This window comes from Neoarius graeffei, chromosome 18 (assembly GCF_027579695.1).
Source record: "Neoarius graeffei isolate fNeoGra1 chromosome 18, fNeoGra1.pri, whole genome shotgun sequence".
Taxonomy (NCBI): Eukaryota; Metazoa; Chordata; class Actinopteri; order Siluriformes; family Ariidae; genus Neoarius; species Neoarius graeffei.
In genome coordinates this window covers 1,730,223-1,758,109 of record NC_083586.1, presented here as the reverse complement: position 1 = coordinate 1,758,109, position 27,887 = coordinate 1,730,223, and the positions used below count along the sequence as shown (strand labels likewise).

Below are 27,887 nucleotides of genomic sequence, written 5' to 3'. Positions count from 1 at the left end.
AGAAGACGCGTGAGTGCTGCAAGCAACGGGATAACATCTGCAGCAGATGCTTTAGATGAACTTATTTCCTTTGTCAACTGCTCAAACGGGGCGAGAAGAGAAAGTGTGTTCTCAATTAATAACCACTGGTAGGAGGTGAATGTCGCGGGCAGATCATTATCGGCAGTGTAGGCAGCCAGGACTTGTTTTTGTGACAAAAGGCTCTGGAGCATATAGTAGGTACTGTTCCACCTAGTACTTACATCCTGCTGGAAACGTTTTGGAGGCATTCCGAATTGTTCTTGAAGGGCCTGGAGGCGAGAATAAGCAAGCGGGGAATGCTTAAAGTGGCCTACAATTTTCCTCCCTGTTGATATTATATCCACAATGCTGCGCTGGCTCAACACACCTTCATTCACAGCAATCTGCAGAGTGTGAGCCATGCACCGTATCCCTTTCAGGCCATTATCTTCCATAGCTTTCACCATATTCCGAGCGTTGTCGCTGACCACAGCATGCACTCTGGCCCGGTCTATCTGCCAAGACTCAAACATTCTGTTGAACGCATCGGAGATGGCTCCTGCTGTATGCGATCCTTTAAATTCCTGTGACTGAAGTACGACCTGCCGAAGTTTGAAGTTCTCGTCGACCCACTGCGCTGTTAAGCTCAGCATGCTGGTTGGGCTGACATCGGAGGTCCATATGTCTGTCGTGAAGCTCAGGTAAGCATTGCTATCTTTGGCCAAGAGCTCGTGCACGCGAGTCGCAATGCTATGGTACAGCTCTGGTAGGCACACGTCCGCGAAATAACGCCTGCTCGGTAAGGTGTAATGGGGCTCAATGTACGCCATGAGTCTTCGAAATCCAGTGTCCTCCACAACACTGAATGGTTGGTCGTCTAAAGCCATGTATTCCATTATTTTTTTTAGTAATCCCTATTGCTTTGGGACTCTCAGAGGCGAATTTTTTTGTCTTTTCAAAGACGTCGGCCACAGATGGTGCGCTGCTAGCCTTTCTCTTAGCTGCAGCAGCAGCTGACTCTCTCGCGTATTCATCATGTTTTGCTGGATGGTTGGTTTTTAAATGGCTAATTAAACCTGAAGTGCTAAACGTCTTAGCATTAATACCCCCTCTAGACACTTTCGCGTCACATTCATTGCAAACTGCAACCCTATTCTCGCTCTCAGATACTTTAAAATATTTCCACACTGCCGACATTTTCAAGAAGGCGCCATTTCAATGTTGCCAGGTCTGACAAGATGAATAAACAACTGGCACCACGAAAACAAGACAAAAAGCTAATGGGAAATGGGTCTCACAAAGGGAGAGGACGTTTGTGTTTTATTTTATTAGCATGTATCATTTTTATACCACTAAGTTAGTGAGAGAACGTGAGAAAGAAAAAGTTAACATTCAGAAACGTTTCAATCAAACATTCGCGACTTCAGTGCTGGCAACCCTGGCCAGATCATCGCATTGTGTTGTTTCATTGCGTCTTTGCGCCACACGTGACTTTTCGGCCTCACTTCTAACTCAGTCCACCGAAAACCGAAAGTGGATTTTTTTCCATTTTCGGCCGAAAATTTTCGGTGGCCGAAAATTCGGTGCATCCTTACATAAAACAAAACAAAGACTGATATTCGGTTGGTTGAGCTGCGCAGACTGCACAGTTTGCGAGCTCGAGCTTGGTTGCTATGGTAACCCACAACAAGTTTGACAGGCATATCGGGGTTGGGGTTGGTTTGCTGGCAGCTTTGTCCCCCCCAGTTCAAAAAACATATCTGCGCCCCTGCGCATGACATCAATGCGAGGGACGCTTTGGGCTGTGAAGGTTCTGAATCTTCTCAATGGAAGGACGCAGAGGTTAGGGAGCTGATTTCCATTTGGGGGGATACAGCTATTCAAGCTAGATTGGATGGGTCATACCGCAACCGGGCGGTTTTACTTCCGTAAACACTGGCCATGCTCACTGTGTGTGACGTCGTCGTATCCTGCAATGCGCATGCGGAACACTTTTAGGTCGCTTTTCGTTCATACTGAGGATCACATACAAGTCGCATATATTTGTTAATGTGAATGACCTCACAAAAAAATTGGATTTCACAAAAAAATCGGAATTGAGCATTAAGCCTTGCAGTGTGAACGTAGTGTTACTGGTCCTCGTACATGGGTACTTTAATAACATTCATGAAACATTGTCAACAATGACAATTTCTATACTATGTTTTTATAATTAGTCCATAAGAAATTTAGTAATTAACAATACAACTTCTTTTGTCTGCTCCCAATTAGGGGTCGCCACAGCAGCTCTTTCATCTCCATTGCTCCCTGTCTTCCGCATCCTTCTCTACCACACCTGCCACTTACATGTCCTTTCTCACCACATCCACGTATCTCCTCTTTGGCCTTCCTCGTTTTCGTTTGCCTGGCAGCTCCATCTTCAACATTCTCCTTCCAACATGCTCTGCATCTCTTCTCAGGATGTGCCCATACCATCTCATTCTCATCTCTCTTAGCTTAATTCCCAAGCTCTCCACATGTGCTGTCCCTCTGATATGCTCATTCCTTATCCTGTCCAACCTTGTCACTCCCATCGCAAACCTTAACATACTCAACTCCACCACCTCCAACTTTGCCTCCTGCCTCTTCGTTAAGGGTACGGTCTCCAATCCATACATCACAGCTGGTTTCACGACTGTCTTATACATCTTACCTTTCACTTTTGCTGGGACTTTCCTATCACAAGTGACTCCCGAAATCCTTCTCCAACTGCTCCACCCTGCCTGCACTCTCTCTTTCTCATCTCACGATCGCAGCCTCCATTTTCCTGCACAGCTGACCCCAAGTACTTGAATTCACCAACTTTCTTTACGTCTACTCCTTGCATCTTCACTACACTCTCATCCCCATTCTCATTGATCCACATATATTCTGTTTTGCTCCTGCTCACCTTCATTCCAGTGCATACCTCCATCTCTCCAAACCCAACTCAACTTCCTTTCTACTTTCACCACATCACAATATCATCCGCAAACATCATGTTCCATGGTGACTCTTGCCTCGCTTCATCCGTCAAGCTATCCATCACTATGGCAAACAAGAAAGGACTCAAAGCAGATCCTTGATGGAGTCCCACCTTCACCTTGAACCATTCAGTTGTTCCAACTGCACACCTCACTGCTGTTTCACTGTTCTCATACATGTCTCGCACGACTGTAATATACTTCTCATTCACTCCACTCTTTCTCATACAAGACCATAACTCATCTCTTGGCACTCTATCGTATGCCTTCTCCAGGTCTACAACACACAATGTAGCTTTCTCTGGCCTTCCCTGTACTTCTCCATTAATATTCTTAAAGCAAAAATTGCATTTGACGTGCTCTTCCTTGGCATAAACCCGTACTGCTGTTCACAGATTGCTACCTCTCTTCTCAATCTCTCCTCCAATACCCTTTCCCATAGCTTCATGGTGTGGCTCATCAATTTTATTCCTCTGTAATTACTGCAGCTCTGTACATCTCCCTTATTCTTGCATATTGAGACTAGCACACTCTCCATTCATTTGGCATTTTCTCATTCTCTAGGATCTTATTAAACAATCTCGTTAGGAACTCCACAGCCGTCTCACCCAAACATCTCCAAGCCTCAATTGGGATACCATCTGGTCCGACTTCTTTCCCAGTCTTCATTCTTTTCATGGCTGCCCTCACCTCATCCTTACTAACCAACTCTGCTTCCTGATTTGCTGTCTCCAACGAATCTGACCTTTTCTCTCTTAGATTCTCCTCATTTAATAAATCCTCAAAGTACTCTTTCCACCTTCTTAATACACTCTCTTTGTTTGTCCTCACATTTCCATTTCCATCTTTCTTCACTCTTACCTGCTGTACATCCCTCGCTTCCCTGTTTCTCTGCCTAGCTAGTCTGTACAGGTCTTTCTCTCCTTCTTTGGTCTCCAGTCTTTCATACAACTCCTGGTATGCATCTGCTTTCGCCTTTGCTACTGCTCTTTTTGCCTTCTGTCTCGTCTCTCTGTATAACCACCTGCTTTCCTCGTCTCTCTGATCACCCCAGTCAGCGCTCGAAACTAACGGTGTCCCGACGTCCCGGGGACCATAAAAAATGTCATCGGGACACAAAATTATCATATCTGGGACAATCCCGGGACAATGGAAAAAAACAGATCTAGAAAAAAAGTTCTACATTAATATTATTTACAAAGCCGTAAACCATACGTAGACATTCACCTAATTTGTCAATTTTAATTTTAAAACGTTAACAGCGAAAAATACATAGTAGCTACACTTTCGATGCGCCTGCATCCGTAGGCTACAGAGCAGCGCATTCTGTTCTAGAATCTTCGGCCGGTGTCCGCATTATATGGACTTGGAATGGAATTGCTACCGCACACGCTGCGCCGACTCTTGCCAGAACAAAAATGCTGAAGTGGTTGAAGCGGACCGACTGCGGGGAAGAAACTGAAAGCCCAGACATAACGTCTCCGGGACCTTCAGGATCCAAAGTGTCATCGCCTGGTCTGCAGGCAACGCTAGCAACTGAATGAACTTAATGAACACTGTTAGACACGTTATAAAATACAACAGGAATGATGTGGATGATATTGACGGAAGATACCGTTCAACAGAATAAGTGAGTTTTCTTGGGTGTCTTTCTAGTTCAGAAAGTTTAGTCAGTCAGCAGCACAACTAGGCTCGGACCTGCCACTATGCTGATGTTGCTAACATTTGCACCCACGTTTCGGCAGTGGAAGTTCATAAAAATGGATAACGGTAATGGATAATGGAAAGTTCATAAAAATGGATAACGGTCATGGTGAAAATTATAAGTTGGCCTTATAAGTGCCAACAGATATTCAAGGTATAAGTAGATGAAATGAACATAAAAGGGGTCTTATTTTCAATTAAAGTGTACTGCAGATGTAGGGAGTTGAAACATTTTCTGAATGAGCTAGTTGGCCCCTTTAAATAAACGGGTATCTATTCATACAGTGAGATCGCCAAAGTTTAATAAACTGAAAATGCAATAACTAATTTTGAAGTAGATGATGTATAGGACATGTGTCGCTTGTGTTTTGTGATTTATTGTAAAAATGATATAAAGGGTTCAAAATCGCATAGTTACAAATATAATAGTAACTTCATATGATAATATTAACCACTGGTTATTTCAGAGAGGAAAAAAATGGGGACACTATTGCTTCCATTCGGGACAATACAACACAGAATTCGGGACCACTGGGGGACACAAAGAAAAAAAGTTAATTTCGAGCCCTGACCCCAGTTCTTCTTTGCTAGCCTCTTCTCTTTTATAATTTCCTGCACTTCTTTGTTCCACCACCATGTCTCCTTGTCTTCCTTCCTCCTTCCTGATGACCACCCTAGCACCTTCCTTGCTGCCTCTCTTACTAGTACAGCAGTAGTATCCCAATCTTCTGTCAGACTTCCATGACCACTCAATGCTCGTCTCATTTCTTCCCTAAACTCCTTCTGATGTTCAACCTCTTTTAGTTTCCACCACTTAATCTTCGGCTCCGCTATTTCACGCTTCCTCTTTTTCACTTTCAAGCTCATCCTGCACACGACCACTTGATGTTGTCTAGCTGCACTCTCCCCTGCCATCACTTTACAGTCTCCAATCTCCTTCAGGTTACCCCTTCTGCAGAGTATGTAGTCCACCTGTGTAGATCTTCCTCCGCTCTTAAACGTCACCCTGTGCTGCTCTTTCTTCTCGAAGTATGTATTGACTATTGCCAAATTCATCCTCTTTGAAAAATTTGCCCTTCCACATTTCTCTCTCTTACAATACACCATATCTGCCCATCATGTCCTCATCTCCTCTGTTTCCCTCACCAACATCTCATCTCATTATCTCTAGCCGCTTTATCCTGTTCTGCAGGGTCGCAGGCAAGCTGGAGCCTATCCCAGCTGACTACGGGCGAAACCTCGCCAACATGTCCGTTGAAATCTGATTCTGTCAGTACGCACTCCTCTCTCGGTATACTTTCTACCACTTCATCCATCTTTTCCCAGAAAGACTCTCTCTTCATTCTCACATCCAACCTGTGGGGCGTACGCACACAACATTGATTACTACTCCTTGAATCTCCAACTTCATGCCTATCACTCTATTTGACACCCTCTTCACATCAATCATGCTGTTGACCAACTTTATCCTCAAAACAATACCAACACCATTTCTCTTTCCATCGACTCCATAATAAAACAACTTGCATCCACCTCCCATGTTCTTGGCCTTGCTTCCTTTCCACTTCATCTCCTGCACACACATGTCCAACTTCCTTCTTTCCATCATACCTGCTAACTCTCTCGCTCTGCCAGTCAATGTTCCCACATTCAGTGTTCCTACCCTCAATTCTAAGCTCCTTCCCTTCCATCTTTCACACTCTCTCCTAACATGCCTCCCCCACCCCCTTCTCCTTCTCGGTGTAACAGTAGCACACTTTCCACCGGCACCCTGTTGACCAACAGTATCGGAGGCGATCGTTATTAACCCGGGCCCTAACCGATCCGGTATGGTATTTCTCTTTTCATTCCGCATGTTAGATTTGGCACAGTTTTACAGATGCCCTTCCTGACGCAACCCTCTCCAATTTATCCGGGCTTGGGACCGGCACCAAGAGTACACTTTTGCACCCCCAGTGGCTGGATTTAATTAACGGTGCAACTATTCTTGTGTAATAGTTAACATTTTGAGTATGAGATTTAAAGTAACTTTGTAACAAAATGACTTTTAAAAAGACTTTAAACTAGACATAGTCTGCATTCAGGCTAAAATCTGCTGGACTAGAACTTAGAAAATAGAAGGAAATAAAAACTCTATTAAAATATAAATCTAAATCCATCAAAGCATAGGACTGTCATTCTTATTATGAATGAAAAAATGCATATAACCACTGATTAGCAGTTTGGCACTTAATAGTGGACTGCAGAGTTTCATGTAAACTGGACTCTTGAGCTGATTGGATCAGATACTGTCAACCCTAAAACACTAGTTCAACTGTATCATGCAGTAAAAACAGTGAGTACTGAGTGTATTATCATTGTCTTATTTAGTATGCCACTTGGGGAGAGGGAGGTGCCTGTACATTTTGGCAGGGCAAGGACTTTCAATAGCTGAATTATGAATTTTTAAAGGCTGATTTTTTTTTTTTAATTAATTGATTAGCTTTTTGCCATAGCAAGATCTATATATGTACGTACATTATGGCTTGGAAACCACTACAGCTTGCACCAATTACAGTGGTCCCACTGTACAATCTGCATGTATTTGAACTGTGGGGGGAAACTGGAGCACCCGGAGGAAACCCACGCAGACACGGGGAGAACATGCAAACTCCACACAGAAAGGCCCCTGTCGGCCGTGGAGTTCGAACCTGGAACTTTCTTGCTGTGAGGCGACAGTGATGACCACTACACAACCGTGCCGCCCATTACTCGATCCTGGGCTCATATTAAAAATTTCAGCGAGCAGCGCTCGTGCAGGGGTTTTAGGGGTGAATAACGGGCCGAGGTAGGGTTGTAGTGGGCCATGCCTGGGCTGGGTCCAAAGGGCTCGGGGAGAGGGAGGTGCCTGTAAATTTTGACGGGATTAGGACCTTCGGTGGCTGACTTATGAATTTTTAAATCCCTGCGCGTGCCCAAGAGTGGCTGGAGCCAGGGCTCATGCTACAGTGTTCTGCGAGCTGTGTTCGCTCCTGATGTCAGATCAGGCCGTGCGTGAGCTTCTTGGAAAGGTCTCGGGGAGAGGGATGTGCCTGTAAAGTTTGGTGGGGCTAGGACTTTGGGTGGCAGACTTATGAATTTTTAAAGACTGGCTCGAGTTAAAGTTTTTTGGGGCCTCCAGGGGGAAAAGTGGGCCGAGCCACAGTCCTAGAGGGCTGTGCCTTGGCTGGTTCGAAAGGGCTCAGGGAGAGAGATGTGCCTCTAATGCCGCTTTTCCACTACAAACGCGGCTGAGCCGTGCCGTGCCGAGTCGAGTCGAGCTGAGTCGGGCTGAGCGGGGCTGTTGGAGTTGCATTTCGACTACAACCGCGCTGAACCGTGCTGGCTGGAAGTGGGTGGACACACTGGGTGGAGTTAGCGAAAGTGGGTGGACGTCATGTGATGCTGTTAAGCAGCGCAAACAGTGACATCAGTGACAGTGGCGGAACAAGTCAGAGCCGGGCCGGGGGCGGGGCAAATGACCGGGCCCTTTATTAAAGCTTATCATAACATCATTTTAGGCTACAAAATGTCTGCAACTGCGGTGTTTACCAATTTCAACACTACTGGGTGCAACTATGTTATTTAGTACATCAAGTCCTTCAAACGAACATGTAACTCAGAAACAAAAAACATTAGGATACTGTACATGGCTCAGAATAAAACATCAATAGCCTATACTGCGCACATTATTTGAAGGGCATACGAATGAGCGCTCAGAGTGGTGACAGGAAGAGTCAGAAATAAAAGGAGGGCGGTGCAAACCTCACTGAATGCACTGTGTTTACCAATTTCAACACTCCGGGGTGCAACTATGTTAGTTTGTACATTAAGTCCTTCAAACGAACATGTAACTCAGAAACAAAAAAAAAAACATTAGGCGACATACTGTACATGGCTCATAATAAAACATCAATAGCCTACTGCGCGCATTATTTGAAGGGCATACGACGAGCCTTGCGCTCCGCGAACTCGTCCACGATGCTCTGTATGTCACTGATTCAGTGAGCTTTTAAGCGGTAGTCTCACGACCCGAATAGTAAACAATAAACATGGAGGACATGGAGTCGTTAGTGTTGCTGGTCTTGGTGCTGTGGCTTGTTGTCACCGACAACGCGGACAGATACTGGCAAGAGCGTATAGATGAGGCGAGGCGCATAAGGCTTCAGAAATTCTCGTAATTCATAATTATTCTTCTTCCGGGTTTGCGGTGTTTACAGATCCCAGCGCGCTCGCGGGGCGTGTGTGGGCATGTGAGGACACGCCTCCTCACCAATCAGTGCACAGGGGAGTGTCTGCTCACGCCCCCAACCTCAGTCGGCACGGTTTGGCTCGCTTCAGCCCTACTCCAAAACGGTGCGAGTTTTAGGGGCTAAGCAGGGCTGAAACGAGCTGAGTCGTGCTGGTTTTTGGTAGTCGAAACGCGAGCCGTGTCGGGCTGAAGTGAGCTGAAGCGAGCTGAAGTGAGCTGAAAAAGGGTAGTGGAAAAGGGCCATAACTTTTGGTGGGGCGAGAACAAATCGGTGGCAGAGTTATGAATTTTTAAAATCGGGTCCTTGGGTGCCCCGTGTCACAGGCTGTGTTACGACATAATGTATTCGCCCAGTGTAACATTCGGAAGAAAATTTAAAAGGAGATTAGACTCTCATCTCATTATCTCTAGCTGCTTTATCGTGTTCTACAGGGTCGCAGGCAAGCTGGAGCCTATCCCAGCTGACTACGGGCGAAAGGCAGGGTACACCCTGGACAAGTCGCCAGGTCATCACAAGGCTGACACACAGACACAGACAACCATTCACACTCACATTCACACCTACGCTCAATTTAGAGTCACCAGTTAACCTAACCTGCATGTCTTTTGGACCGTGGGGGAAACCCACGTGGACAACATGCAAACTCCGCACAGAAAGGCCCTCACCGGCCACGGGGCTCAAACCCAGACCTTCTTGCTGTGAGGCGACAGCGCTAACCACTACACCACCATGCCGCCCCGGATTAGACTCTTATCTTTGCAATTTTTCATGGGCCATCTACTTTAATGCTTTTGAAATGCAGACAGGCAAGTTTGAAAATTACCAATAAATGTCTGTTGGCCTGGCCTTATTTCCCACACATTTGGTTATGTGTCCCTGTCATTTCACTGTAGATTAATTATGGACTATAACTATAGAGTGTACGTTTTTACATCAGTTAGGTTGCTGATATTAGTAATTATGTTGTGTGCTTAACTCACGAGTGGCCACTGTCCAGAGTCACATAGAACTCATTCCAGAATAATATTTTGGCCCCAGGAGACACAACATCACCACCAAAATTACTCAGCCACTCAGGACAAGCTCGACTCAAAAAAAAATCAATCACTGACTAGCCTCTACGGTCCCATCTAACATGGTGATCGTAACTTTCTTTGGCCATTGTTTCCTTGATCTGCATGACCCATCATTCAGAATTTAATCTAGACAGCATTAATACAGTTATTCTGTTATGGAAATAGGGCTTTCCTGAAAATCTAAGTAGAGCGTACGTTATGTTCACGTAACGGATGCTCTACTTATGAGCATGATTTACATGAGCATGATTAATATCTGTGTAAACTGTTACGTCTCTGTACATTAGAGATGTTTGGCATAAAGTTAGTTATGAAAATACTATTTCTCTTAAATGCAAGTCTTCATCCAAATTCCCCTTTGCCTCCACTTCTGCAAAGATTCATGAAAAATGGAAATAATTCTTAACTACAGTGCCAACTTTTTTTTTTTTTTTAAAAACCATGCCGGCCTGGGGGACACTTGCTTCTCTTAACAAAAATGCTGGTAAAATAATAAATTGCTGTAACAGAACTTGCTATTTACACCATTATTTTAAGCATGTGTATGTAGTTTATGAAAAGCGTTTATCAAGTGAAATTTTGAAATGAAACTACAACATTAGCTCTTGACAAGATTTGCAGGCCTCCCGAGAAATAACCAATGGTAGTGGAGGCAAAATGAAGGTGTCGTAAGCTCTGTCAAAGACTGTACCTAAAAAGTGTCTTGGATACTTTTTTTTTTTTTTGGAAGTTAGTGTTTTATAGCAGATTGGTAAGTATTTGACAACTGGCATTTTTTTTTTCATTGGGTTAGTGTGCATTGAACTTCAAACATTTATAGAAACTTCCACTGTGTGATTGTGAAATGTAAATGTTTTCATGGTTTTCTTGAGGGGATCATGGTATTTAATCAGCTTAAAAACCACACAGGCTGGTGGTGAAAACTGAAGAGAATGTTTGTTTATTTATTACAGATTCACTGTACAGAATTGTCTTTGCACATCTTTATGTATTTCTCACAAAAGGAAAGAAAAAAAGATGAAATTCCTGAATTGTTTGTTTGAGTTTGCAGTAGCATCACTTGTGTAAATGCGTCTGGTGTAAAATATGTTTGGAGTGAGGATTTCCTGCTGTACAAAACAGACTCTCTGTTATAAAAAGAAAGGTTTCTGATTCATTTGACAAGACGTGCAGATGTGTCTCACTGCCTCTTCATTTCTTTGGACACAGGAAGGACGTATCCTGTCAGTCAGCTCAGCTACAGCACAGAGGTGAGAGATGGTGAGAAGGAAGATCATAGGCCTGATCAATGTGAGCAAGATGATGGGTGTGAGGTGATTTTAAGGACCCCCTCCCCTTCAGAGAACCAGACCCCCTTATTGAACCATTCCCCTTTTCAGAACTGGACCCTATCTCTCTTGAGGACCCCCCTCACCTTCAGGGAACCAGACACCCTTATTGAACCAGTCCCCTTTTAGGATCCGGACCCTGTCGTCGTCGTCCCCCCTTCCCCTTCAGGGAACCAAACCCTGTCCCCTTTATGGACCCCAACAAGGACTCCATCCCCCTTAGGGAACCAGTCCCCTTTATTGAACCAGTCCTCTTTTAGGAACTGGACCCCAACAAGGATCCCATCCCCCTTACAGAACCTGTCCCCTTTTGGGACCCTGTCCCCCTTATTGAAGCAGTCTCCTTTTAAGAACTGGACCCTATCTCTATTCAGGGAACCAGAACCGGGCCCCAAACCCCATTTCAGTGCCAACCCCATTCAGGAACCCAACCCCCATTTGGATCCCAAGCCCTCTGAGGACCCCGACCCCCATTTGGATTCTGACCCCAGTCAGGACCGTGACTCCCTTATGGACCCCTTCCCCTTTGAGGACCCTGATGCACTTTAGTGAACCCATCCCCCTGAGGGACCCTGTCCCTTTTAGGGAACCTGTCCCCTCTGAGGGTCCTGTCCCCCTCAGGGAGCTTGTCCCCTTTACAGAATCAATCCCCCTTTGGGAACCTGTCCCTTCTGAGACTCCCGTCCCCCTTAGAGACCCTGTCTCTTTCAGAAAATCTCCCCTTAGGGAACCCCTCCTCTCTGAGGACCCTGTCCACCTTGGGAAATGTGTCCCATTGCCTTCATTGGGCCTGTTCCCCTATCTGCTGGTTCTGATCAGCAGTATGATGAGTCCTGTCCAATGCCACAGGATAAGGAGGAGGAGGGATGAAGACTATGATGATGAAGCCCCTCCTCGTAGAAGGCAGCACTTGACTCCTGATGAATAGCTTGAGGAGGTTTCATCAGGAGGCCCATCCCAATCGTAGACTCGAACTAGAATTATCTTACTATTTTTGAGGAAGCTATAACCCTCACACCTCACATTCATCACCACATATTCATCAAATTTAAATGTGAAGTAAGTATCTGTGGTATTTTACCCTGAGAGTCATATGTAATCATTAATTTATTATGAGTAAGAATAATAATTATAATAATTTTAGAATAAAGCAGTTATAGCAGTGTTTTTTTTTTTTTTTTTAAATCAGTGTTTATATGTCTGGTTTTTGGTAAAAGCATCAGTGTTTAACAGTAGGATGTGTATTTATGACGTTTTAGGATAATGAATATTGTAAATTAATAGGAATCAAACTGATACATGGTAATGGTAGCATATAATGTATTTATGTAAATGTGTATATATTACATTTTTTTAATATTAAGGTTAAGTAAGTTTTTTAAAATATGCTTGATTAAGGAATAACACAAATTGCCTGTCTGTTTTCTTTAAAATTGGCACATGCCCCCACTGCCCTCCACGGTCTCGTGTGTGTGTGTGTGTGTGTGTGTGTGTGTATGTGTGTTATTCCACTTGTACCAGAGTGATTTGCCAGCGGTAAGTTTTTAATTTACTCATGACACATAGTACGTTTTAGTGATTTATCGTTGGATTTCTGACAGTGTAACAAATTGGGATTGTAACTGAAACTCCTTCCCAAAATGTTAAATTATTGTCTGCTAACAAAAAACCACATTAATAGTCATTAGAATTACTTTTTGAACAAACATCCGTTGATTATTTATCTCAGATTATATCCACTGTACAAGTTCCTGTGTATGACCTGTTACTATAGAAACAATAACGATATCTTGGAGTGAGTGCGTTAATATTAACCATCGTTAGAGCCAGAACGACCCGTGCTGTGAGGCTAAAATAATGCAAAAATTTATCAAATCAGATTCAAGCAGGGTGGCATGGTAGTGTAGTGGTTAGCGCTGTCGCCTCACAGCAAGAAGGTCCGGGTTCGAGCCCCGTGGCCGACGAGGGCCTTTCTGTGCGGAGTTTGCATGTTCTCCCCGTGTCTGTGTGGGTTTCCTCCGGGTGCTGTGGTTTCCCCCACAGTCCAAAGACATGCAGGTTAGGTTAACTCAGGGGTGTCAAACCTGATCCATAAAGGGCCGTGTGGCTGCAGGTTTTCATTCCAGCCATGCAGCAGCACACCTGACTTGGCTCATTCAATCAACTGAACTGTCTTCACACAGTCAAATACTTGCAGCCACACCCACCCTTGATTAAAGGGTGGGTGTGTCAGTTGATTGAATAAGCCAAATCAGGGTGCTGCTGCATGGCTGGAATGAAAACCTGCAGCCACACGGCCCTTTATGGATCAGGTTTGACACCCCTGGGTTAACTGGTGACTCTAAATTGACCGTGAGTGTGAATGGTTGTCTGTGTCTGTGTCAGCCCTGTGATGACCTGGCGACTTGTCCAGGGTGTACCCCGCCTTTCGCCCGTAGTCAGCTGGGATAGGCTCCAGCTTGCCGGCAACCCTGTAGAAGGATAAAGTGGCAAGAGATAAGGAGATGAGATTCAAGCATTCACTGTAGTATAAAATGCATATCATAAATATGTAGGTTATGATTAGATTTTTTTTTTTTTGCTTGTAAATAATAAAAATAGCTTTTTGTTCAACACTCAAGCGTGTCAATTTGAAATTCCCTGAGCTGTTGAGTTCCAATTATTACAAATTTTGTCTTGCCATAATTCAGTTTCAAATGACAAAGTCCGACTGCTCTGGATTACCATAGGCATTAGGTGGAAAAATGACAGTCCCAACTTTTGGTTTTGCCAGGGGCCAGTGCAACTTGGAGGCCCGTGATCGAAGGTTTTAATCTGATCCTGGGTTGACTGGGCTTAAGAGTGGGTGGCCCCACCTGGCTGGTGAGCAAGAGTTCTTATTTAAAAGTCCGGCCGGAGGTGAGGAGCGGAGTTGACGGCAAATAACATCCTGAGGCACGGTCCAAGCGGGCCTTGACCATGTTGGTTTATAGGGGTCGGTGTAGAGGGAGATGCAGGCGAAATTTGGCTTGGCTGGGATGTCCTTTGGGGGAGGTTTTTTTTTTTTTTTTTTTTTTTAATTTAAATCCTCCCAGAGCCATGGGTCTGATTAAAGTGCACGGTGAGGAGTACAGCTCGCTCTGGGGGTAAATAGCATCCCAAGGCGTGGTGATAGTGAAGTGGGAGACTGCCTAGGAATACGAGGTACTGTAAGCATTTTATTTTGTCTTCTTGTAGATATGTTTGAATTTTCCTTCTGGGTGCAAGGCAAGAAAAAAGCCACATTTCCATCTAACTGTCGCTTACGGCCAAACCACTCTGACAACGCCTGATCCCGTCTGATCTCAGAAGCTAAACAGAGTTGGGCCTGGTTAGTACTTGACTGGGAGACTGCCTAGGAATACCAGGTACTGTAAGCATTTTATTTTGTCTTCTTGCAGAAATCTGTTTGAATTTTCCTTCTGGGCGCAAGGCAAGGCAAATGCCACATTTCCATCTAACTGTTGCTTACGGCCAAACCACTCTGACAACGCCTGATCCTGTCTGATCTCAGAAGCTAAACAGAGTTGGGCCTGGTGAGGACTTGAGTGGGAGACTGCCTAAGAATACCAGGTACTGTAAGAATTTTATTTTGTCTTCTTGCAGAAATCTGTTTGAATTTTCCTTCTGGGCGCAAGGCAAGACAAAAGGCTACACCCTTCAGAAATGTCTACAGATCGAGGCCAGACTAAATATTCACATTTAGTCTGGCTTGCCAGGCTGTTGTTGTCATGAAATTTAAAATCACCTAATTTTTCTCTTTAAATGATACATTTTCTCAGTTTAAACATTTGATATGTCATCTATGTTCTGTTATGAACAAAATATGGAATTTTGAAACTTCCACATCATTGCATTCTGTTTTTATTTACAATTTGTACTTTGTCCCAACTTTTTTGGAATCGGGGTTGTATTTTAGCATGCACAAGAATGTTACAGGAATAATTTGCTATAATTAGTATTTTTCTGTGAAGATTGAGAATGCTTTGTGACTGTACTAAATCTTTCAGATGAGCTTTGGTATACGCATTGCTACCATTTCTTGTTTTAATTAACTATCTTGATACTTTTTTAAAACAACCTTCAATAGCTGTGGATTGATTCTAAATTTATTCAAAATTTACTAATAGAAATCATTAAGCTGTTTTACTTTTAATCAGGTCAATGGCTTCGCACCATAGTGCAAGGCTAAGGATCTGTCTTTTAGAGACACACACTCCGCCTTACTCCATCCCCACCGCTCAAAAAAAGGAAAACTGCCGCTGAGGCGACACGCGATTGGAAAGACCGACTGCAACAAAATGAACCTGAGAGATGGGCTGAATACATCCAAAGAGGCAGAGAGGCAACAAAAGCCTACAGAAAAAATTGTTCTGAAGAAAAGAAAGTACGTTTTTTACAAAAACCTAAATCAAAGTGTGCATTAGACATATTTTGCAAATGCATCTATTGTTGATATATTTGTCAATAAGAATGTGTATGGCAGTATAAATGAATGAAGCGAAGCACCTGAATATTGCAATTAGTGCAAGTTTCATTTTTATGTAACAGGGTTATTCATCATAACGTGTTGAAAAGTTGCCAAATACAAAGCTAACTTTTGTGTGCGCGCACGCGCGCAGGCCATTCAGAGAGAACAAAGCAGGCTTCAGATGCAGGCGATGAGAGCCCGAAAAAAAGCAGAGCAGCCAGAGCAACCTAGATTGACTCGAGCTGCTAAAGAGGAGCAGAGAGAGAAGTGGAGGCAGGCGAAGGCAAAGTGGTGGGTGAGCTTACATCCCCAGAAACAATGCCATCAGAGGGAGAAGAGAGCCCAGCCGGAAAGAGAAAAGCGAGCGAACAAAAGAGGTACCATGTATTGTCTAGTAATAATAAACTTAAATCTAGTTAGGAAAGTGGGAAGTAAATTCCACTTAGTTATAATGTTTAGTGTAAGTTGTAATTTCTCAGAGTTCTCTATTTTAAGTAACACTTAAAATATAAAGCTGTAAAAGCCATTTAATCTGAATGTCATGGCCACTACTGACATTCTTCAGCTGCTTTCTGGAAATATCTCCCATCTATTTGTGTTTACCGGTAGTGAAAAGAAAGATAATATTAACATAAACTTTTCTATTTAAAATATTGATTGAATGATTTTTCTTTGAATGTTCTAGTGCATGCAGTCAAAAAAAGATTTTTAAAGATGTTGATGTGAATGATTATCATATTTTTTTTTATAAACTGTAGACTGATGGATGTTTTAGAATCGTCACTTTGTGTTATATCCTGGTTATGAAATTAATCATAGCTGTGAAATTCTGCATGTACACTGCAAATTAAACATTATAATAGAAATATATTGATCATTATATTTAAATAGTATTATTGAAAATATATTTTTCACAAGTTACACACTTGTGTTTCAAAAATTGTTACAAGTTTATTTAATCATTTTTACTGTTTCAGTATCTGCAGCTGCTGCTTCCCAGCCATCCAGCAGCATACCACAGGCTTCCACTTGCACCCCACTGTCATCATGGAGTCAAGGAGCCAGAAGAAAGGCAAAGGCTTGGGCCTATGCAACTTTTCCACACAGTCCTTGCAGACTCGTAGAGACTCTGAATGATATTGTACATTCCCTTGCACCTCGTAAGAAGCAGCTATTCAAAACGCTCCAGCCAGGGTCATTAGAACACAGGATCAGGAAATCTGTGATATTTGAGCTGAAAAAGAACAACACCAGGCGAAATAAAGATCTGCTTCACACTCGCCACGTTCTCCTCAATACCTGTCAAAAATACCTGAATCTTCGAGGATCCAGCAGCATCCGAGCAGTCAGCAAGGGGAGCAGTTTGTCACTGACTGAATCAAAGCACATGAAACAAGAGAAGATGAAAAGAGACTGAGGAATATTACAAAAGTGTTTCCTGCCCCATCCCTGACAAAAAGCTTGTCTCATCAAAAACCGGCCAGGCTGCATCACTATTGATGAAGCCCTTGAGAGAAGTCTACGATGACTTTGTTGCCGGACAACCAGCAGGGTCAACGAAGGTCAGCTTCTCTCACTTTGCCAAGTGCAAACCCAGGTACATTTATCCACGGCAAGACTGGCAGCTGAGAATGTGCCTGTGTGAGTATTGTACAAACATTGACCTGAAGCTTCGTACTGTAAATGCCATCACTGGAAGGACAGACAATGCTGCTCTCATCAGGCATGGCTACCATGCCATCGATCTCCTGACCTGTGATCGGGATGACAGAATATGGCAAAAGAAGTGTGCATACAGGGAGTGTGTAGAGTGCCAAGACCAGACACTGAAGCAGCACACAGCGCGCCTCCTACAACACCAGCGCCCTCTGACCTGGTTATAATCAAAATATAATTTAACTTTAAGTTGTGAGAATGATTACATTTTAATGCAGAGTGTAAATCTGCGACTTGTTCAGATGTGATATAAGTAATGATATCTTCACTGTAAAAAGAAACTAGTAAAGGAAAAAAAACATGTATTTCCATGTTACGTGAGTGATGAAAAAGCAAATAATTGAATAAACCAATGGGATATTGTGTGACAGTTTCAAACTTTTGTCTGTGTATTACTATTATGCTAATTGATAATTTAGTACAAAATAAGGGGTGTATCTACATGATATCTTGCAGGCACAACAAAGTAAAGTTTAATAAAATGTACGATAACTGATGAACATTCGAAACTAAGGAGTAAAATTTAAAAATAATGATAAATGTTTTTTTTCTGTCCAATAATTGCATTTAAAGAAACAAATATATGCACAGAAAAAGCTATTCCTTGGTTATTAAAGAGGGTTTTTAAATGCATACATGTTTCCATGTTATGCGAGTGAACTTCAGAACATCATTAAAATTTTCCACAGTGGAGGACAGATAAAGCAAGATGGTATCTTTTATTCTTATTAAACATGACAAAAGAAACACTGAGTGTTAAGTAAATGCAAAAACAACTGTAAAATTAGAAAATGTATTTTTTGACCATAATGTCCCAAATGAGAGACCAGTTTCTGAGACGGACCCATATACAAACTACTTGGCACTAATGTTTCCTTCAGATCATAAGGAACAGGTGCATATAAATTACAACAAAACAAACAAACAAAACACATTTATGAGGCTCAGGCTTTTCTTGTAAATCATGCTCTTCAATTATGTTTAAAAGTTTAATTGCATCTTTCGTTTTCGTGACCTGAATGGCTTGTGTAAGAAAGAAACTCTATGAAATCCACAACACCTGGGTTTCACCTTCATGTACTTCCATCTGTGGATATAGAATTTACAAAGGATAATAATGACATTCACCAAAAAGTCATTTTTCCTGTTGTCCATAAACAATGTCCTGTTGAATAAAGTTTTCCAACTGAAAAACCTTCAGGTCAAGCCAGTCATATCCATCCAGTCACAAGGCTTCTGCAGACATACACTGGAAAAATAAATGATCAGAGGTTTCACTATTTTCACAAAACACACAATTCCTGGTTTCAGTAATTAACCACTGTCGCAACAGATCACTGGATGGTACACTCCATTTAGAGTTTGAAAATGTATTCCTCTGGCTTTGGGATTTATCAGAAATTGTACATATTTTCTTTGTAAAATATGAAGTTATTTTTGAGTAAATTTGTAACATGCAATTTCTATAACAAATATGGTACAACATTGATTCTTTATTGTCATTGCACATTACTATACAACAAAACACTGTTTGAGGGCTCAGATCACAGCAGCATATCAATAAATAATTTTATATATATATATATATATATATATATATATATATATATATATATATATATATACACACACGAGTGATTCCATGCTAATGGGGACATGAACTTATTCACCTAAAACCATTTCTTTTTTTACCATCAGGTCACAAAACATGTAATCGTTAATGAATGATATGTTAAAAGATAACTTTAATTTTCTGAGATGTAATAAAAACATATATGCCAAAGTCAAGCCTATGAGTTCCAAAATGATGTCTGTTACATTACTTCTGTTACGATTGTCCATCTCGCGTCTGTTACAAATTAATTACAATCTAGCTATATACCATGTTAATCTTATTGAATGAATGTGTATGTTTATTCTATTACACATGTTTATTAATTATATTTGCTAAAACATCACCTTCCTATGTTTCAAAAAGTAATTCTACATTGTTAAAATTGAGAATATATATGTCCACAACACTTCTGTTACGTTCTGACTTTGGCATATAAATCTGTTTTTATTACATCTCAGAAAATTAAAGTTATCTTTGAACATATCATTCATTAAAGATTACATGTTTTGTGACCTGATGGTAAAAAAAGAAATGGTTTTAGGTGAATTTTTAAAAATAAGTTCATGTCCCCATTTCAGTACCCATAAGCGTGGAATCACTCATATATATATATATATATATACATATACACACACACACACACACAACCTTTTAAAAGCAGCATAATGGCATATAAGCAGTAGTATAAATTGTTAAAAGTTAAAGTCCTTCCCGCGCCATGTGGTGCCGATCTCCGTTTCCACAGCCCTTGGCCTCTCGCCTATTACATAGCTAGGGTTACAGTGGGGGGCTAGTCCTCTGGTAACCATGAGAGTTTAACTCCCCACTCGCATCTGTATTGCAGCGTGCCTTGCCAGATGGTAATAGGTACGATTTTTATGATGGTCTTTGGTATGACCCGACTGTGAATAGAACTCACGATCTCCCGATCGAGAGGTGGACACACTACCACTAGCCGGTAGTATAAATTGTAGTATGTAATTATTTAATGTAGCCAAACAGTAAGGTGCAGAATGTGAGTCCAAGTCCAGATCAAGCCTCCAGCAGAGCTTTTACAGCCCTGGGGAAGAAGCTATTTTGGTGTCTTGCTGTTTGTGACTTTCTAACCCTAAAAGCCTTCCGGGAAGAGTGTCAAAAAGACATTGTCCGGGGTGAATGCAGTCAGTCCTAATCTTTGTGGCTCTGTTTCTCAGCCTGGCAGAGTAGATCTGTTCCAGGGATTGGAGAGGGGTACCAATGATTTTAGATGCAGTCCTGATGATCCACTGCAGATCTTTCCTCCCCTCTGAGGTGCAGCTGGAGAACCACACTATGCATCCATAGCTCAGAACACTTTGTATGGTGCACTGGTAGAAGTTGGTGAGCGCAATCCGGATCTGGGACGGGACTTCCATCTTGCTGGCATTCACTTCCTGGTCTGCTCTGCTGTGTAGAAGGGGACTTTGCCAGAACGTCTTGTTTGTTTCTTGTGCCATTTTTGTGCTTCCTGGATTTCTGCTCTTGGTGGCACGGTGGTGTAGTGGTTTGCGCTGTCACCTCACAGCAAGAAGGTCCAGGTTCGAGCCCCGTGGCCGGTGAGGGCCTTTCTGTGTGGAGTTTGCATGTTGTCTGTGTGGGTTTCCTCTGGGTGCTTTGGTTTCCCCCACAGTCCAAAGACATGCAGGTTAGGATAACTGGTGACTCTAAATTGACTGTAGGTGTGAATGGTTGCATGTGTCAGCCCTGTGATGACCTGGCGACTTGTCCAGGGTGTACCCTGCCTTTTGCCTGTAGTCAGCTGGGATAGGATCCAGCTTGCCTGCAACCCTGTAGAAGGATAAAGTGGCTACAGATAATGAGATGAGATTTCTGCTCTCTGTTTTGCCTAGTCTTGTCACAGTTTTTTTGCACTATGTTTTTTGTCTCCAGTTTTTGTCCGAACTATTTTTCATGTTTTTTCATATTAGCTCTTTGTCTACCTCATTGTTGTCTGGATTATTTTGCTATTTTTGTTTGTTGACTTTTTTTGGACTTTAATTAAATCATTTTTTATTCATTGGATTTTCTGGTTTGTGTTCTGCTATTGGATCCTAACTCACCACATCTTGCTACCCTTAACAGTTTTATTCTCTGCTGGCTGTACAACAAATTGCCCCTCACAGAGATAATAAAGTTTACTATACTATCAATCAAGTGGAAGTGAGTAGGGGGAGGGCAAAGTAGCTAGTTTTGGAAAGGGCCACAGAGTGCTTCCACTGGCGATGCACACAGCTGTGTGCATATTTTGCTCTCCCATACAATCCTGAGTGCTTGTACATTTTCTCTCTGATTGGAGGCCTTGAATACGTACTCTTGTGTGATTATAAAATAGAGAATCTTCCCCTAATCCTGTCCAATTTCCATAAACAAATGCTCTTGGTATGGTCACTAACTTATAAATACAACTTCTCCCCACATAGATGCTTCATCTGGAATAATCAGCACATTAAATATAAAAATAAATCCTTATTTTTTTCAATCCTGGTTCAACAACATAACTAGTAACCCAACTACTCAATGATAAGAGAAATCTGCAAAATTACTGAGTTCCTCCAAACATTTGGTATTCCTATTACCCCAAAAGAGTTTGCCATTGTAATGGATGCCATTCCCTCTGGTATCCTAACTCTTCTCAGAGGGGCTGAAAAACCAGTTTGCTTACCATCTCCGAACCCCATATTGACCTCAGTGGGTCAGGTATGCTTCCCTGTCACAGACAAGAACAATAATCACAATATTAGCGCATTATTCCAGGCAGATATCACCACTATCCCCTCTGTGGTTCAATACTGGACTGGTCTTGTTGGTGACCTGAACTGGAGCAGTGTGTGGAACCTCCCATACAGATACTTCCTTACAAAGTAAGGGAGGTGTCTTTCAAACTGATTCATAGATACTATCCTGCCAAGCATTATATGCTTAAGTTTAAGAGAGACATTTGTGTGGACTGTTCATTGTGTGAGACAGACCTGGAAACAATAATGCACCTGTTCTGGCAATGTCCCTTTACCATCACATTCTGGACAGAAATAACCCAGTACATTACAACCAAGCTTGACTCTGATTTTTCTCTGTGTTGGAAATATGGACTGTTTGGTTTCTATAACAACAAAATAAAAAGAATTATATATAAATTTGTTTTAGGAAAATGCCATATTCATAAAGCCAAGTTTAGTCATTCAAAACCTTCATATATAGCCTTCAAAAAGGAAACTGAAAAGGAAATCAAAATCATCTCTAACTCCAAAAACAAGAAAGCTGCTAATTTTTTTCATTTGTGCTTATTATTTAATGTTTTTATTTGAAAACTCCCCCTGGCTCTTGGTTTGTTGTTTGTGTGTGTATTAATAACTGTATTTATATTTTGTTGCTGTTATTTTCAATAAAGATAAAAAAGAGAGAGTGCTTGTGTTGCGGGGATAATTTTAGACTGCAGGCAGCTGCTCCACTGTGTTTATCACAAAAATACCCAATAAAAAAGTCGCTTGGTTGGCCATTGCCATGCTACTTGATCAATAAAAGAGTTAAGCTACTGAAAAGCTATTTGATTCAGTAAATAGTGATGTTACTGAGAAATTTAGTTAAGTTACTAATGATGCTACTTATAGTGACGCTACTGCCCAACACCGAATTTCCCTTTGGACGGACACTTTTTGTAGATATCAACAAGATTTTGACAGAAAGCTTCTTGTGCAGGGGGCGGCACGGTGGTGTAGTGGTTAGCACTGTCACCTCACAGCAAGAAGGTCCTGGGTTCAAGCCCAACAGCTGATGGGGGCCTTTCTGTGTGAAGTTTGCATGTTCTCCCTGTGTCTCCATGGGTTTCCTCTGGGTGCTCCGGTTTCCCCCAAAGGCATGCAGGTTAGGCTAATTGGTGGCTCTAAATGTGAGTGTGAATGGTTGTTTGTGTCTATGTGTCAGCCCTGCAATGACCTGGCAACTTGTCCAGGGTGTACCCTGCCTCTCGCCCATAGTCAGCTGGGATAGGCTCCAGCTTGCCTGCAACCCTGTAGGACAGGATAAGCAGCAACAGATAATGGATGGATGGATGGAGCTTCTTGGGCATTGGTGCAACAGAGAAGCATTCACCCTATCATCTAGAGATTGAGTCCAAATCCTGATGTTGTCAAAAGCCTCAGAGGAGTCTTTATTATTCCAGCCCCAGAGAATTTTAACTTCTGGCAGAAAACAAACAAACAAAAAACAAACAAAAAAACCCAATCCGGACATGCTCAGAACAACCAAATGGGTCCAGGCATGCAACATTACACTTTTTAAAATTACATTATAATTGTTATTAGTAGAAGTGTGTGAGGGTTAAGCCAGTATATCACTGGGCTGCGACAGCCTGCGACTAGTTGGAGACACAACAATTGTGATAAAATATATGAATTAGCGACAATTTTCACTTGGAATCACACTGAATTGATATTCACATATTTTATCCCAATTGTTGTGTCTCCAACTAGCCGCAGGCTGTCGCAGCCCAGTGAGATACTGACTGAAGAACTCGCACTTCCTGTCTCACAGAAACTGACTTGAGAAGGGTTCGTGACCATAGACATATAAACATAGACGTCGTCTTCTGCGTAGAATCATACGTCATCCTCGCCGCCATATTGGATGTGGCAAAGTGGAGATTCTTCAACCGTCTCTGGTATAGCGTCTAGACAGTAGCCGAGAATAAAGATGCCTCATTCATGTGCTGCGTTTAACTGTACCAACAGGTTTACCGTCCAAACAAGATCACATGGGATTACCTTTGACAGGTGAGACTGGAAAAATACTTTTCATTGTATTTGGTCATTATAACGTAATTTTACGAACAGATTTTTCTGACTTTGTGGCTAATATGAAGTCTCGCGCATAATAGCCGCTCGGTGAAACCTGTCTCCAAACAACGAAGTATTTCCTTCGTAACTACACTGATTGTTGTTAGTTGCTTAGCTAACTTTTCACATACTATCAGGGCTTTCCACTAAGGCTCATACTAGCCAGCCATGACAAATAAGTAGCCAGCTGGGGGGGGGGGAGTAAACACAAAATAAACTCCTGTGCACGCAGTTCCCAGGATTAAATGTATTTTCCACAGACCATTTATTTATTCACTTTACTCAAATACAAAGTATTTTTGGAAGTAAATCTTCTTTCTTTTCTTGCGTATTGCATCATGAGGCGTTCCTGGCTTGTAAATCTCTTATTTTCGGTGCATGACACATTCACGCAACTGAGCATGCAATGAATTAGGCCAAACAAAATAATATATGTGTTTCCTGTTTCCTGGGTTTTCAAAATATGGTAGGTAGGTAGGGAAAAAATTTGTTTATCCCAAAAGTTTATGACAAATTTTCTCGGGTAGGCAGGAAAAAGTAAGAAGTTTCCTTTGAAAACTTTTTTTTTTTTTTTTTTGCAAAATACTCGTTCAAAACTAAACCTAGTCATCAGATATCGTTGATGATATAAGGATGCACTTGTATATAAATTGTTCTAATAATGATGGCATACTTTCATTTTCCAGGTAAAATGGGAATATTTTGGTGGATGATCTATTTGGTGGTGGCCAGAGTGGTGGTCCAGTACCTAGATCTATCCCTTCAGTTCTGAACATTTCCACAATATATTTTCATATACTAGTGGGGACTTTCATACTTAAAACTGATGTCTTGTGTGTTTATCAAAATTGGGTGCATGCCTAACATCTCGGCCTTAATGACATTATATTTGCTTCATGTTTTTTCTTATTCTGTCTATGAATGCAATATTCACTTATGTTGTTCTAATGAATACAGCTGCTCCATGCCATTTTCTTTTCAAATAAATAAACTAAATTTCCTATATTTAAAGTTTCCTATTCTGTGTTTGTAAATTGTGTTGCAAAATAAATGCAAATGCTTTCATTTTTCAGCCCTGTTAGCCCATGGTTCATACTATTTGCTCTAAGGTTTAAATCAGGAGGAAATCAAGGAATGTATCATTTCACTGACACAAACTCCTCCAATCTCAGATTTATTATCAATTCAGACATCTTAAGTTGAGTATAGAATAGCATTGGAAGTGTTGAATACCTGATTTATACCCTGAGCAAACAGTTCCTTGTGATGTATGCATTATTTCAATCACTATCTAGCCATATCCACACTAAATTATTTTCCCCGCATGAGACCTCTGCCCTGTCCCCAACGAACCAGCGCTGCCAGGGCAGGCTTGCCCCACGCCTACGGACGAGGAGCCACGGTGCTCGGCTTTAGTTTCGTTTTTCTATTGGCGGCTCCTGCCCGACTTTGGACGCTCATAACTCGGGCAGGGGAGGTCCCAGCCTCCCCAATTTACTCCTGACGGGCCTTGTGTCTTTTGGCAAATACCGAGTGGTTTATATGACACGCCCTAGCTGTTCTCGTTTGACTCGCCAGGTGGCTGCCAAGCAGGTAGGGTCGGGCATGAGAAATAGTTTGTTTATTGTGGTCATAAACAGTTGAAGGGTCGCAGTGTTTTTACAGGGTCGGTCGGGTAACCAGAAACACATATATTATTTTGTTTGGCCTTAACAACGACAACGGTCTGCAGTGGGGCTACACAATTAAACACTCAGCGAACATTTCTCCATTTATGTATAAAAGTACACTCCAGCGACTCAGTTTGGTTTCATTTACAACCAATGGTGTCTTTTGATGCCAGCACGTAATTGAACGAGAGAAGACTGGTTTACCGGAGACAAAATAAGTGTTATCTCTGCTTCTGTCCCCTCCGACAGCCCCGACACACTACTGCCTCCGCCGAGTGCACGCACACACACACCGCATGTCGGGGCCACGGATGAGTTACTCTCCCTTGATCAACGAAGTCGGCGGGGAATTGTGGTTATTATCGGTACAAACAGTGCGAATCACAACTTAAATGAGTGCAGTTCAGTTTGACATTATTGTCAGTCCGTTAGATAAACATTTAATTTTATTAAAATCGAAAATTAATATTTAGAGCTTGTGGGCTACAAAAATAATAGTCATTAAAGTAGCCGGCTGTATGGCCGGCAGCCGGCGCTTGTGGAAAGCCCTGTACTATGTAGGTTTCCCAAAAATAAAGACATAAAAAAGCAGTGGGAGACAGCTGTGCGACGGGAAGGGTTTTCTGCTACTCTGTCATCCATGCTCTGCAGTGAACACTTCAGAACGGAGGATTTTGACAGAACAGGTCAGACAGTCAGGATCAGAGAGGGAGCTGTTCCTTCAGTCTTCAGTTTCCCAGCTCATCTCCACCGGGGAGGTGTAGAGTTATAAGCAGTGAGAATTAGATAATACAGTGCCACACTATGATGAACGTTTTTGAACGTATGATGAACGTTTTTAACCTTTCTGAATGTGAAGGAATCAGTGATGTATTTTGTTTTGGTATGACGTTAGAACCTGGCCGAACTCAGTTTGGCGGTCATTCAGCTCACTTTATTCAACGAGAGTAGGTCTGTGTGGTGACTCAATAAATAAAACAGTAAATTTTTATTTTCATTCACTATTTCCAGTTTTTCCACTATTTCCATCATTTATCATATTCAGTCTTGTAGGTTGGTTATTGTGGCCTCAGGTTTTGGTAGCTTGCTACGGTATGCTGACTGATTAGCTTACCTGAGCTATCTATCGCGTATCTGTCGCTAGTTTGCAGTGTACAGGGTATTTCGCACACTATTTATAACCATCACATTAAAAGTTATATATTATGTGTTGTTTTGATGCCTGTTTGTTTCCCAAATATATACGTGTGTGTCTTAATGGGTGAATAAAAGACATCGAGTTAAATATTATTGTAGAAAGGGGCTTTATGAAGTTCAGTCCATTTACTTGCATTGGTTTACGGGGAAGATTTGCCACATCCAATATGGCGGACACTCTGACGTATCCCAGCAACGGGGCCACCAGCTCAATGCGGCGTCTATGTTTATATGTCTATGTTCGTGACAGCTTTGTGACACCAGCGATGCGTTTGCGGCTATTTTGAGAGAAATTTTGTCGCACTAATTTTTTGAACATGCTCAAAATATCAGCGATGAAGGAGCGACACTTTGCGACTCATGAGAGGAAATTGAGAAGCCCCGCGAATGTTTCAAGACACTTTTGAAACTCTCTCGCGCATGACGTTCGCAATTTGTCGCAGCCCAGTGAGATACTGGCTTTTGGGTTCGGCTGGGATAGGCGTCCTCCACCCTGAAACTCTGCTCCAGTCCAGGTGTTGGCGGTAACGCGTCCAGTAGCTGCTTCTCCAACCGCCAGAAAACACTGGAGAAGAAAAAAACGCTGCTCGTCTGAGCCGCTTTAGCCCCTCGAGTTATAAAAATAAAAACGCGTTATTGTGTCTGGCTCTGAGGATTTAAAACCCTTTAGTCCCTTTTGAGTTATAAAAATAAAAACGCGTTATTGTGTCTGGCTCTGAGGATTTAAAACCCTTTAGTCCCTTGAGTTATAAAAATAAAAACACGTTATTGTGTCTGGCTCTGAGGATTTAAAACCCTGAGGTAAGTTAAACTGAAGGCAGGGGTGTATCAAGCTTTCCAAAAGTGGTGGTGTTCTGGAATGGGGAAGCCATATCATTAGAAATCAGTTTATGGCTATATACACGCCCGGCGTGTACACTGTGATGTACTGTCAATGACCGATATGGAACTTTTTCATACCCATGGTCC

At 42.2% G+C, this 27,887-nt stretch overlaps 1 protein-coding gene, 1 non-coding gene and 1 pseudogene across 2 annotated transcripts; all 3 read left to right on the top strand.

Annotated features, from left to right (window-relative positions):
- The first annotated feature begins 14,660 nt into the window (after positions 1 to 14,660).
- LOC132866862 (5S ribosomal RNA) lies at positions 14,661 to 14,779 on the top strand. Its single transcript, XR_009650634.1, has one exon. It is a non-coding gene; the product is annotated as a 5S ribosomal RNA (ribosomal RNA).
- An 86-nt stretch (positions 14,780 to 14,865) lies between these two features.
- On the top strand, positions 14,866 to 14,984 carry LOC132866868 (5S ribosomal RNA; annotated as a pseudogene).
- A 1,072-nt stretch (positions 14,985 to 16,056) lies between these two features.
- LOC132865879 (uncharacterized) lies at positions 16,057 to 17,528 on the top strand. Its single transcript, XM_060898392.1, has 2 exons — positions 16,057 to 16,247; positions 16,848 to 17,528. The coding sequence occupies exons 1-2, from the start codon at positions 16,061 to 16,063 to the stop codon at positions 17,285 to 17,287; spliced, it is 627 nt and encodes a 208-aa protein (XP_060754375.1). The 5' UTR covers positions 16,057 to 16,060; the 3' UTR covers positions 17,288 to 17,528.
- Positions 17,529 to 27,887: the final 10,359 nt, after the last annotated feature.

Bases quoted from the DNA above. Each gene is read 5' to 3' on its own strand.
- LOC132865879 (XM_060898392.1), top strand. From the start codon at position 16,061: ATGAGAGCCCGAAAAAAAGCAGAGCAGCCAGAGCAACCTAGATTGACT. The intron at 16,248-16,847 runs GTACCATGTATT...TTACTGTTTCAG, and splicing joins AAAGCGAGCGAACAAAAGAG to TATCTGCAGCTGCTGCTTCC.